At 39.7% G+C, this 12,244-nt stretch overlaps 1 protein-coding gene across 1 annotated transcript; it reads right to left on the reverse strand.

Annotated features, from left to right (window-relative positions):
- Positions 1–4,365: 4,365 nt before the first annotated feature.
- KIAA1551 (KIAA1551 ortholog) lies at positions 4,366–11,983 on the reverse strand. Its single transcript, XM_009701140.1, has 3 exons — positions 6,595–11,983; positions 5,723–5,797; positions 4,366–4,526 (listed from the first exon to the last, which is right to left on the reverse strand). The coding sequence occupies exons 1-3, from the start codon at positions 11,981–11,983 to the stop codon at positions 4,366–4,368; spliced, it is 5,625 nt and encodes a 1,874-aa protein (XP_009699442.1).
- Between the last annotated feature and the right edge of the window lie 261 nt (positions 11,984–12,244).

A 12,244-nucleotide genomic window follows, 5' to 3' on the forward strand; every position in this document is an offset into this window, starting at 1 on the left:
AATGTGGTGATAACATTTTTCCAAGTTCCCAACCCCAGCACTTTGTAATGCATGTTTTGTTGTTTTTTTTTCTTGATGACTGGCTCTATTCTCTGTTTACAAGGACCAGGCCACTGTACGACTGGACACACGGCAACACAGTGGGTGTGATTTACAATGTGTCATGACAATTATGTGAAGTAAATGGCCACTGAATTTATGGCACCTGCATTCATATCTGGTCAAAGCAAATAAGTGTTGCGGTTAACCATATCAAATTTGTTATCTTGCTGTTACACAGCCTTCCACCCTATTGACCTTCTTGAACATCACTTCACTAGATGGTTAGGGCAGGGGCTTCTTATCAGGTCTGGAGCAGATGTGAGCCCAGTTTCTACACAGGCATTGCTGCTTGAAGCCGAAGACAGGTATCTGCTGGACAGGCCATCCTTTGGGGCCGTGGCCTCACCACACCATTAGAAATCAGCTCTGGCGGGTATCTCTGGTTTTACCTGATGGAAGTGAGGAAGAGGAAACAAGTGTTTTTGGGAGACACCCTGTGTGCCTTTCCTGAACTTCCACAGAAAGTTACTCTTGAGTTTCCTGAGGACCTCATTTCTCTATGCAAACCCACAAAGGTTCATTACATCCCATTCTCCAATTCATTAATGAATACAGTGAATAATGACAGCCCCGGTATCAACTGCTGAAGAATGCAGTAGTAATCAGATGCCAGCTGGATGTTGTTCTACTGATCACAGGCAGTATGCCTCCAAGCCCAGCTGGTCAACTAATTTTCCACCCACTGTGTAGGTCACTTATCCAAACCATCTCTCTCCATTTTGGCTATGAGAATACTGAGAAACAACATCAAGAGCCTTGTTAAAGGTAAACAACATTTTCTACAGTCCTCTTGTCCACAGAATCTGTTAACTCATCATAAAACGCCATCAGGTTTGTCAAGCGTGAATCACCCTTTGTAAATCCACCCTGCCTGTTCCAAATCACCTTATCCTTACTATACTTGGGTAGTTCATGGTTTCAAGGAGGATTGTTCTATAATCTTCCCAAAGAAGGCAATCAGACTGGCTGAGCAGCCTCCTGCAGTTTCACAGGTCATCTTCTTGTCTTTGAAAATGGGTGAAAAATGACATTTACCCTTTTACACTTATCAGGAACCTCATCCATGACTCTCCTGGGGCACAAAGGCAAGAATGATAAAAGTGGTAGCTCTTCCTACTGACATAGAAAACTTCCTAGAAGGAAATGGGAAGAAGAGAGCAGACAGACACCAACAGGAGAGGATGTTGCACACCCACATCCTACAGTTCTGTATCTGTCAGAGCTCAGCAAGTACTAGCGGCTCCCTAAGGGCCAGGGGCCAGAAGCCAAGAGAGGTACCATGACTGACAAGGCAGAGGCCTCACCAGCCAAGGCCCCATCCCCACAGCTCCCAAGCAAGGCAAGCAGGACAGGGATGGTAACCAAGGTAAACCTGAGTCCAGATCACCAGGCAAGCTTGTAGTGATGAAGGAGGGCCAATGTGAAGCCAGAAGTCAATCTGCAGGCCAGGATCAGATCCAGTCATGATTGACAGGCAGCTTCATAGTAATAACATACATCTGAGTCCAGGCAGGAAGACTGTCCATGGTTCAGGGTCTGGATCAATGGGCAATTTCCATGCCCACACACAGGCATGACTGTAACACAGGCAGAGACAGGTAGAACTTCAACATCACTCAGGCAGGGACTAAAGCCCTGGCGTGATCTTAAATGGAATTCTTGGGCCCATGAGCAGGGGGTGTGGGTGGAGGTCTCACATATGGATTACCAGGACCATTAAGACATATTAGTGCTCTCAGAGCCATGACAGGATCTACAGTTTGTACAAAGTAACCCCACTGGTGACATTCATAAGTCCTTTCAAGTACAGGTAACACGCAAGGCAATGAGCACACATCACATCCATGACAGGTACCTTCAGTGCCAGTGAATGCCATCATGCTCACATTATTCAGTTTGCTTCAAGCAACACAGCACTAGTTTTTTCACAGTAGCCACATCTAGGTGGATGTCAGTGTGTTGCCTCCCCAAGGCCAAGGGCTTGCTGTAGTATCATGGCTTCAGTCAGGACCATAAGGAGCAGGAGAAATGGCATCTGAATAATATCATCTGGCACAACCTTCTTAGTATGCAGGTGCAGGCAGCAATTACGCTGTAAGCATAGCACAGGCTAGAGGCCAGCCATAAGTGCAAAGCACTTTAAGTGCAAAGGCTTACCGGATAGCTCTTGAGTCAAAACATGAACCAAGCAGAAAGGATGTGGCCAGTCTATTCCAAAGATCCTAGCCATACCAAAGCAGTGCAGGCACAAGTCACTGTGTAACCATGGTCACAGAGCCAAGATTCTCTCCTTGATATAAGAGAGAAAGAAGACGTAGCTGTATCCACTGGGACTCAAAACTGGCATTCTCACTTACTGGGTGCACACGGTCAGTGAGCAAACTTCTCCAAGTATTTCAAATATAATCATCATGGATCAATGGATTGAATAATTTCCTACTGAAAAGAATTCACTCAAGCATTTAAGTCAGCTTCTTGGATCATTATGCAGAACAAAACCCAAAATAAACTCTTGACAGGAACTATGTGTTGTTTGTACTGGGTCCACTTAAGGCTACCATGAATCTTCTGTAATGCAGGCAGTACAATACAGGTGCTAAACTCCCAAGAAAATGCGAAATAAAACCTTCTCAGAGTTACCAACATTATTACAAAGGTCTCCAGTGGCAACATTCCCCACAGACTAATAGCTGGGCATCCAGCCAGAAACAAAAAAGTTATTAGGGCAGCTGTGCCAGACAGGAAGGAAGTCAAAAACCTCCCAAACATTTCCCTACTTTGAGAAAAGAAATGTACACATGATGGAAGGGGAGCACTTTTCTCCCCAAAAAAGCCAATTTTTAATTCAACATACAGACAGAGCTAGGAAATTATAATGTTATGCTCCACTTGGTAATTATATCCAAGATGCCTATAAGCACACATCTTCAGGAATCAAGTAGTTCTGAAGGCTTCAAATACTCATGCCAATCAATTCACAACTCCAAGTCAGAGCAGGGGGAGTATAAGCACATGCTGTTAGGAATTCATTAGAAAAAGCTTGGACTCAAGTCCAGTTCTCACTTGTAACTATGAAACCTTTTAAGAAGGAAGATCTGGTACTTATTTTAAAGCTGCTTTTCATCTACAGAAATATCTTCAATGCCTATTTAACTAACTGCAATAAACACAACTTTATTCCTTTAAACTAAAAAAAAAGATAAGGCATAGCCTTTTATTTCAAGTATAAAAATTGTTCAATGAAATATGGACAGAGTTTTTACTTTCAGTATAAAGGTTTAAACAGATAGAAAGAATCAAGTACCAAATTTCTGAAAAAAATATGATTCAGTTCAAAATTCCAAACAATAATGAAAAGGCACTTAAACAAAAAAATATCCAGCAACAAATATAACTCTTATGTCACAGTGAATGTGTAGTCAAACATTATCTAACACTTTATAAACAAAGAAATTAATTAGTCTGGTTAAAGTGAGCAACATAGTCCAGACAAGAGTGAATTCAAACTCCCTGCACTTCAACAATCACACTTTTCTTTCAAGTGTATAGAAAGCAGAGAGAGAGAGAAAAAGACAAGAGAAGTCTTCAGTCAACTATCAGTTTACAGCACTGTGTTCAGATGAAGAACTCAGAGTTCAATCTGTACAAAGTTCCACAAAAAGAAATGTAAGAAAAGTAGGTAGCAGCATAAATACATCATGGTATCCCCTGATCTGTATGTTTGATTTAAGGGTTTTATATTTGTATCCCCAGTTTAAAGCAAAAAAAAGTTTCTACGAAAATAGAAACCTTTGTTAAAAGCACAACAATCAGACTAGAGTAAGTAGAAAATAAAGGTGTAATGCTTGGGAATCCACTGCAATCCCTTTCCAGTAGGAACATTTTTCCACTGCCAGCAATGGAAAGTACCACAAGAAGAAGTTTTCCAGAATCAGAAAAGAAAACAGACCTTGACAATTTAAATGAGTTTGAGTTTTTTTGGTCAAGATTCAAGTAACTCCTGTATCTTTAAAAAAAAAAAAAAAAAATTCAAATATGCCAAAAAGAAATGATACATTTGACAATGGCATTTTCAGCACCAAAAACATATTTGTGCAATAAATACAGCATAAGATCTCAATCATTCACAAATATGAGGCAACTTGGGGAAAAAATTGGCAACACCCAAAAAGAATTTTCTTTCACAATTATTCAGAAATATGAAGTAAACAGGAAAAAGCATTTCAGCGTTGGCATTTTTTTCCCAGTGATATTGAATAAGACTTATGATACAGGAGTGTTATCAAGGCTTTTGCATCTTTTTTCCAGATACATTTTCCTGTAGGTCTGAAACACCTCTCTTGAGTCTTTGATTGGAATGTGAAGAGCCTCACCACCTCCGTCCAGGATCTGTATAGCTGTATCAAGTGGAATATTGCCCTCAGCTGAAAGACAGACACAGAAGCAGGTTAAAGCAAAAGTCTAAGAGTCTGAAATGACTCTACTCTTCATGCATGTGGTATTTAAAGCCACCCACTGTCAAAAAGGATGCCACAAGCTTCCTTCCCAAAGCACCAGGCACCTCAGATTTAAATCAATCTCCAATGCATCTTAAAGTACCAAATGGTCATTTGAGTGTCTTCATAAGAGAGATTTCTAAAGAATATTAAGAAAAAGTATAAATGAAAATGTGCATTTGTGAAAGTAAGAGAAGAAACAAGATGAATGGCTAAAAGAATCGCAGACACCAACAGCCAAGGACACATTCAACAGCAATAAGAGATGTAAACATTGCAGAATGTGTTGCTTGCACCAAGACTACACACAGATAACTTGTCAACAGAGGACTTGCACTCTGGTAAGAGGATGGCAACAAGGTTACAGCATGCTGAATGCACCATTTCTCTTCCTGTTAGATCAGTAGGAAAACAAGGCTATAGCTAGAAAGATACCTAAAGCAAAGAAACAAAGAAAGTGGGGAGCAACCTCGCCCAAGATTCACGAAGGATGGAGCCACCAAGATCCTGAGATGAAAGATGCTGCTGCTGTAACTGTTGACTCCTAAAGGGTACAAAAGACCATACAAAAAGTAATCTGCCAATCAAGAGAAACAAGGAAGATGTAGTAGTGGCATCACTTCTCCTCTGTGTGTCATACAAGTAATCCTGTCCAGACTACTGGGACACACAGGTCCCAGTACTTGTGAGCATGGGTGTATGTGCGGATGGTGTCAACGTAATGTGAAAACCAAATAAAATAGAACAATCACTTTCTGGTTTTATAGCCTCATACTAGATTTTGATATGTCACTTCCTACATTTAAACTGGGAAAGAGCTAGCTTCATCTTTACCTACAATTTAAAACTGTATTTGAATCTTGTCACCAGTGCTACTTCCGATGCAACTGCACACACATATGCAGGAAAATTCCAACAATCTCCAACATATTCTTATGACAATAAAAATGTCCACAAATCTTTGAAACCCATATGTCTACTCCACATTACCCATTTCAGCAGCACAGCTAGTAAAGAATAAGTTAAAATACTTTATTAAGATTTGCTATTGTAAAGGAACATTTAAAACCAAGCAAAGAGTATTTAACTTATATTTCAAAATGGATAATCAGAAGTCATTTCACCTGTAGAGATCTCTTCTATCTTTTTTTGCTTCACTGGATCACATTTTAACCAATCTTCTTTTTTACTTTTGACACCTAAAGAGAAAATTTAGAAATGTTTTTGAGGTTCCTGTATCACAGGTTTTGATCTCTAGTAAGCATCAAGTTTTAATACATATACTAGCACACGCAAAAGGACATTTCCTTTGGGTGTGAAAAATGACTGCAAGGGCTGGTATGGACAATTTAAGATTTGGTTTTATTTAAAATCAAATATAGCATATTTGACACAAATATGCTTCACAATACCCCCATACAAAATGTTGAAAGACTGGGGATAGGGAAGAAGAGGAGTTAAAAAGGCTGCTTAAAGCAAAGATGGCAAAGTTCATGGAGACTGAGTGCAGGATATATCTGGCCCAATCCCTCTCTCTCTTCAATGCTGCAAATGATCTCTCCCTCCACTGTCCACCCAGCCAGATTTATACACAATCAGGTGAACACTGAATACAAATCAGATCACCTTTGGTAACTACGCCAAAAGAATCTGCTTTCTATGAACAAACCAAGCTATCTTCTACAAGTAGGTTAGAAAGCCTTCTCACAAAGTTACTTGAAACTGCCATGCTCTAAACTACTCTAACTTTATCCTGTAAAACTTAAGGAAAAAGAAAAAAAAAAACATTAAATTGAAGGAAAGACTCATGTTCTTTTTCAGCTTAACACACAGCTACAGTCTGTCAGAAAGCTAGCTAAGCTATTTCAACATTGAGCTTCGAGTCCCATGTTTTCACTGACTGTAGTTTTCTGTAATGTGAATTTAAAAATGAGTACATACTTTTTTTTTCCCAAATTAATTTACTTCCAAATTAATACTCAAGATAGCAGCATACCTGCCACAATGGCTTTCTCTCTTTCCAGGGAATTCTTTGCAGCTAAGCTTTCTTCGTCAGTAGTTGGATTTCTGAACAGTATCTCTGGACACAGCTTAAATTCAAGTACTTCCCGTTTGCATGATTTCTCAACTTCTGAGACAGAAGCATCCCTTTTCGCATCTGGGCTGTTTTGCGACACTTTGGCCTTTGTATGCCAGACAGGTCTGACAGGTGATGTCTCTAATTTTGTCAGATATATGCGTTCCTGTGTCGTACGTTTAAATGCAACTCTATTGAGATAGTGTTTTTTTGGTTCCTTTTGAAGATGTAATTTTAATCTATTATTTCTTCTATTTAAGTATAGCAGGTTTTTATCAGAAAACATTTTCTCAGAGCACTTGTCTTTGTTTTGACCATCGAGACGTCTCTCTTTGTTAGAAAAGTAGTTTTTAGAAATCGTAGAAGATCGAGCCCTTTTTCTCTGTCGTTTAAGCACAGAGCGATCTGCTAATGAACTCTTCGGTTTCCAGCCATTTTCTCCATTCAATTTTTTAGCTTTGTCAGTATTTATCATGGAATTATGTGAAAGCTGCTTGGAATTCTTTGCTTCAGATTGTTTCAGTCTTTCCTCTTCCACCTTTGTTTTCTTAGGGTCTCTCTTTCCAATCATATTTTCCTTCCTCTTCCGTTTGTATGACTGCTCCTGTGAAGAATGAACTTTCATAGATTTATGTTGAGAATATTTGTGGTTTCTTGACCTTAAGTCTACAGTGCCAAAATTTGGGAATTTCACAGCATCAGCATGATAACTATTCAGCTTTTTATGTTTTATTTCTGCTGATAATTTTGCTTTCTCCTTGATGTTAATTCCTACATCTTGCCCAAGTATCTCCTTCTGTTTCCTACAGTTCTGTTCTCCAGCCGAGTTCTCTTCACGGGTTTTAATTTTTTGTCCTTGATTGACTTCAGTGCATTTAATTTCAACAGATTCTGACTTTGTAAATTTGTGAACATCTGTTTTGGATTTCATGGCCAAACCTGTTTTGATTTTATCTTTTGAAAGTAACTCCATTTTGAAAACTCTCTCTTTCTTTTTGGATGACTTTGTCATGTTGTCTGCATCTGTATGATCAGCTTTCTCTGACAACTCTTCTGAGGCTGTCTGACATTCTTTTTTGTCAGAAAGAAATTCTTTGCCTATCAATGGGGTTCCTCTGTTGATTTGCAGCTCCTCCTTCCAGCTGCTCCTTTTAGATTTATCAACATCCTGGTTTTCAGAGGAATTAAGTTGTCTAATTTTTTCCTGTTGTGTTGCAAGCAGTTTGTATTCATTATTCACATTTAGCCTAGCTTTTTTGTTCATTACAGAGGTGTATTTGCAAATATCTTTTTTATTTTTGCTAACACTGTTTGGGATTTTTTCCAAAATTGGCACGTTTCCAACTGCACAGTTGTTCTTTATTATAGCATCAGATTTACCACTGTTTTCTTGTCCCTCTGCAGAGCTAGTATTTTCAGCTTTTGAAAGTTGATCATCATTTTTCCCTGAACCAGTCGTTCTAAATTTCAAGGGGCACTGTGGCATTTTACATGCTACAGATTGTTCTTTAATGGGTTGACTACCAGGGTTTTTTTTCGCCCTGGGGTCGGAGGTGTTTTGTGATGTTATTTTCTTCTCGCATAGACTCTGACCAGGCTGAACGCTACCTTCAAGGTTCTCCTTCTCAGCTGAAGCTTTTTCTGAATCTTGACTCGCTACTGTCTTGCTGTCGCTAGAGGAATACTGGCTGTGTTCAGGAAACAGTTCTTCCATCTGATCAGAGCTTAACACTGCAACTTTTATCTGATCTACTGGGTCCTTCAAGTGAGAATTCTTGCCACAAATTTGAGTCTCTTTTTGAGGTTGATTCTCCACCCGCTCGGCCACAGAATCATTTTTTACTGGTTCTTTTGTTAGCATATCAGCACCTTCAATGCCATATGGAAACTCTTTCACTAGTGCAGACAGCTGATTGTTTAGACATTTAACAGGTTCTGCTCCAAAAATGCTAATCTCTTTTTCTGTGCTATTGTTACTGGACATGTGATTTTGTTTACTGTTGTCTCTTGGAACAGCGAATGCATTTGTTTCAGCAGTTAGGGTGATCAAGAAATCTAGTGAATTTTGAGCTAATTCCTGGTTTATACTACCAAGAAATTCCAAGTCATTTTCAGGATGCTTGAAAGATGCATTCAATGACATTTTTTGTTCTGAGGTAGAAACTGGTTTAAGGAGATTGCCACTGCTTTGTTTCTCCAAATGACCAGTTGTAACACCATTCAAAACCTTACTTGCTTTACTCATGCAGCTTGGTGATTCTTCCAACATCTTTTGCAGCAAGCTCTCTCTTTGGGGAGTGTTATTGCTCAGCTCATTTTTATACAAGTCCAGCCATTGCTCCTTTTGCCTTGGGTCTGATCCATTTCCTTCTGATAAGGTATCATTTAACGTGTGTGTCTCAGGGACTGACCTGAAGATACTTGCTATTTGTGGATTATAAAACGTATCACCTTCAACAAGAGAACATACACCAGAAATACAAAACATTTGTTCTTCCAACACAGCTGTGGATGTATCTCCTGTCTTTAACATAGCTTGCTTGTCTTTATGGTCTCTCATACTTTCTTGAAAGATTTGACTAGAAAAATTTATGCCCAATTCAGGAAGAGAAGGCTTGTTTTGTAATTCAAGCTGCAGATTTCCTCTGGCATCTTGTGCAGACTGACTAACTTTCCTTTGGTTTCCATCATATGAATCATTTGCACTCACACTGGTTTTTACAATCCTGTTTCCATCAGCTAATTTGGTCTGTTGCAAACATGAGTCCACTTTCTGTACCAGAACACAATCACTGGGTGACGACTGAACATTTTTTACTGTTCCTTTTTCAGTATTTACCACACTTAAATCACCTTTCCCCTCTTCTTGCAAGCTACATGTGCTTCCTGAGTCAATCACTGAATAGGTTTTACTTGCAGATGTTGGACATTTGTCTGCCTGCTCACTCTGTGTTCTCTGTTCAGAAAGTACTAAAGGAGAGACAACTGCAACTTGGAGTTCAAAACTTTTTATCAAATTGCAACTCAGGGTATCAAGTTTTTGTCCTGCAGAAGCAGTTGGTACAGGCAAAATTGCTTCGTCTGTACTAACCGGAACATTATTTTGTTCTCTATTTTTTGTGTTTTGGCTGCAAGATGAAATCTGGTGTGCTGTAGGGTTTTCATTTGACTGGCTATTTTGCACACTTAGAGATTCTGACGGATGCTTTTTCCACAAGCCCAGGCATGCAGTTAGCTCTTCCGCAGAGTAACTGTAATTGCTCTGTTTAGAAGATGTATTTTCAGTAAATGGCGTTTTTTTCTGAGCTACATCACTTTGGAACTTAGCTTCACCAGATTTGGTTGTTTCTGATACATGAGAGTTTGTGTGAACCATAAGCGCCTGCTTACCTTTCAAACTTTCTACGTTCTTCTCACTAGTGTCTTTTATTAAGCTTCCACTCGAGACAGATGTATCTGTCAGTGGTTTTTCACTACACAGGAGACTAGTCAGTATCTTATCAGCAGTAGCACCAGCTGTCTCCTCTTTCAATACATTTGTGCTGCTCAACACAAACTGAAGAAATGATGAGTTCCCAGGCTTAGCTGGCACATTCTTTGATGCAATTTTGGTAGAGCTATCCACTTGATTAAAACCTGAAGCATTGTTCAAGGATGTCACAATTTTTTGAGAAGAAGCCAAGGCATGTGCATCCCTTTGTTCTGATATGGGAGTGCTCTCAGGAGCTGGGAGTTTGCTCTGAGAGGGAATAGGAGCAGGGCTTGATGAAAGGCTTTCCTGCTCCACTTGAGGGTTATTTTGAGTTATCTCTAATCCTCTGTTATCAGCATTGGGTATATTTTTGTCATTTCTTTCTTCAGGTGAAGAGTTAAGTATTGGACTCTGTGTCCTCGCTGTTTTAGATGGGGAAGGTGGTACATTTTGGTTGGGCACCCATGGAAGACGATTAGTAAGACTACTTTCATAAGATGGAGGAGGTGGGGGAGTACTTTTGTGATGTTCTGAAGCTGTTAACAATTTTCTTCTATAACGATGCATCCTTTCAAGCAGGACAAATTTTTTTTTAATACTGAGCAGCCTTTGAGCTTCCCAAGCTAGTCTGTCCTTTATAACTGTTCTTTCATCTGCTGCTGCTGAAGCAATTTGAGAATTAACAGGCCCACTCTTTAAAGTACTGGTCTGGCTTTCTTGAACTGAAGCAGGACCGCTCGGTGGCTGCTTCGAAGCAGCCACCGAAGAAAGAGTTACCATTTCTTGCATAACATCATACAGTTCTTTGGAAATACCAGAGGATGGCACAGACGTTTCATTAAAAGGCTGAGTTGCTGTCACATTTCCACCTGAATTATAGACATTCCTAACTGACTGACTGACTTCTCCAGATTGCTGTTTCTGACAGTGTTGCTGAACGCTGTTAAAACCAGTAGCATTTTTTGGATCCGATGGGTGCCTCTGTTGGCTAAGGGTGTATCCATTAGGCACATTTTGAACTGCCTGTGGTACACTTATTGAAGATCGTGCTGCAGCTCTTGAATCACAGTTGGCAGGCAACAAAGATGGTGCAGAACATCCACTAAGAGCTTCTGGTCCCGTCTGATTTGGTCGATATTGTAGCAGCTGTACATTTGCTTCACTATTTTGATTCAGTGAGTGTAAAACTTTAAACTGAGTGTTGGGGTGATATATGTGGTTTTGGACATGTTGCCCAGAGGTACCAAGAGACACAGAATTCTGGGAATGAATGTTACTTTGATATAACATTGTCGTTCTCATAGAATTATGCTGCGGTATTTGTGGCTGCACAGTGTAACCATCTGTGGTGACATACTGAGGTTCCCGAAGTACATTCCTCACGTTATTTCTAGCGTTCATTTGAGGAGACAGGGGAGGTAACTTGTTAAGGGAATAAATATAGGCATTAGAGTTTGGCCAAGAAGTCTGAGTCATCTCTGCCCGCAACCGTGATGTCTCGTTGGGAGGTTTTGGAGCTATTGGTACACAGGATGGTGGACGTTGATCAACTGAGTATTTCGACATAAAAAAATCATTACCAGCTACAGCTGCTCCTAGTAAGGCCTGATCTGAAGTTCTGAATCCTTCAGCATTTACAAGAGGGAAGGCAACATTGCTAGTTGGCAGATACATCATTTGGTTATTTCCAGCATAAGTGCATGCATTTTTAGAGGAATAGGTATTTGTCTGAGGAAAAGCATGTGCATTAGAATGGAATTGAGTGTAACATGCGTCTTCACTTTGCAGGTTCTTCTTTGCATCAGCATTCTGGAGTGGTCTTACATTCCAGTCCATCTTTTCTTGATTTCTTTTTTCTTCAGCCAAAACCCAAAATGCTAACAAAAAAAAATCAGAACAAACAAACAAGCAAAAAAAAAAAAAATCAAACCGTAATCTTATGATCAAAACCTATTTCACTTACCAAGAAGTGATTTAGAATGCATGATGAACAGACCTGTTGAACCTAAATTGCTAGGTAGAAGAGCAACTCCATTGGCACATGCTGTGGACATCGATGTTGTCAATTTCAAGTTGCATAAATTATTTCCCACAACA

Source organism: Cariama cristata, unplaced genomic scaffold (assembly GCF_000690535.1).
Source record: "Cariama cristata isolate BGI_N322 unplaced genomic scaffold, ASM69053v1 scaffold9025, whole genome shotgun sequence".
Taxonomy (NCBI): Eukaryota; Metazoa; Chordata; class Aves; order Cariamiformes; family Cariamidae; genus Cariama; species Cariama cristata.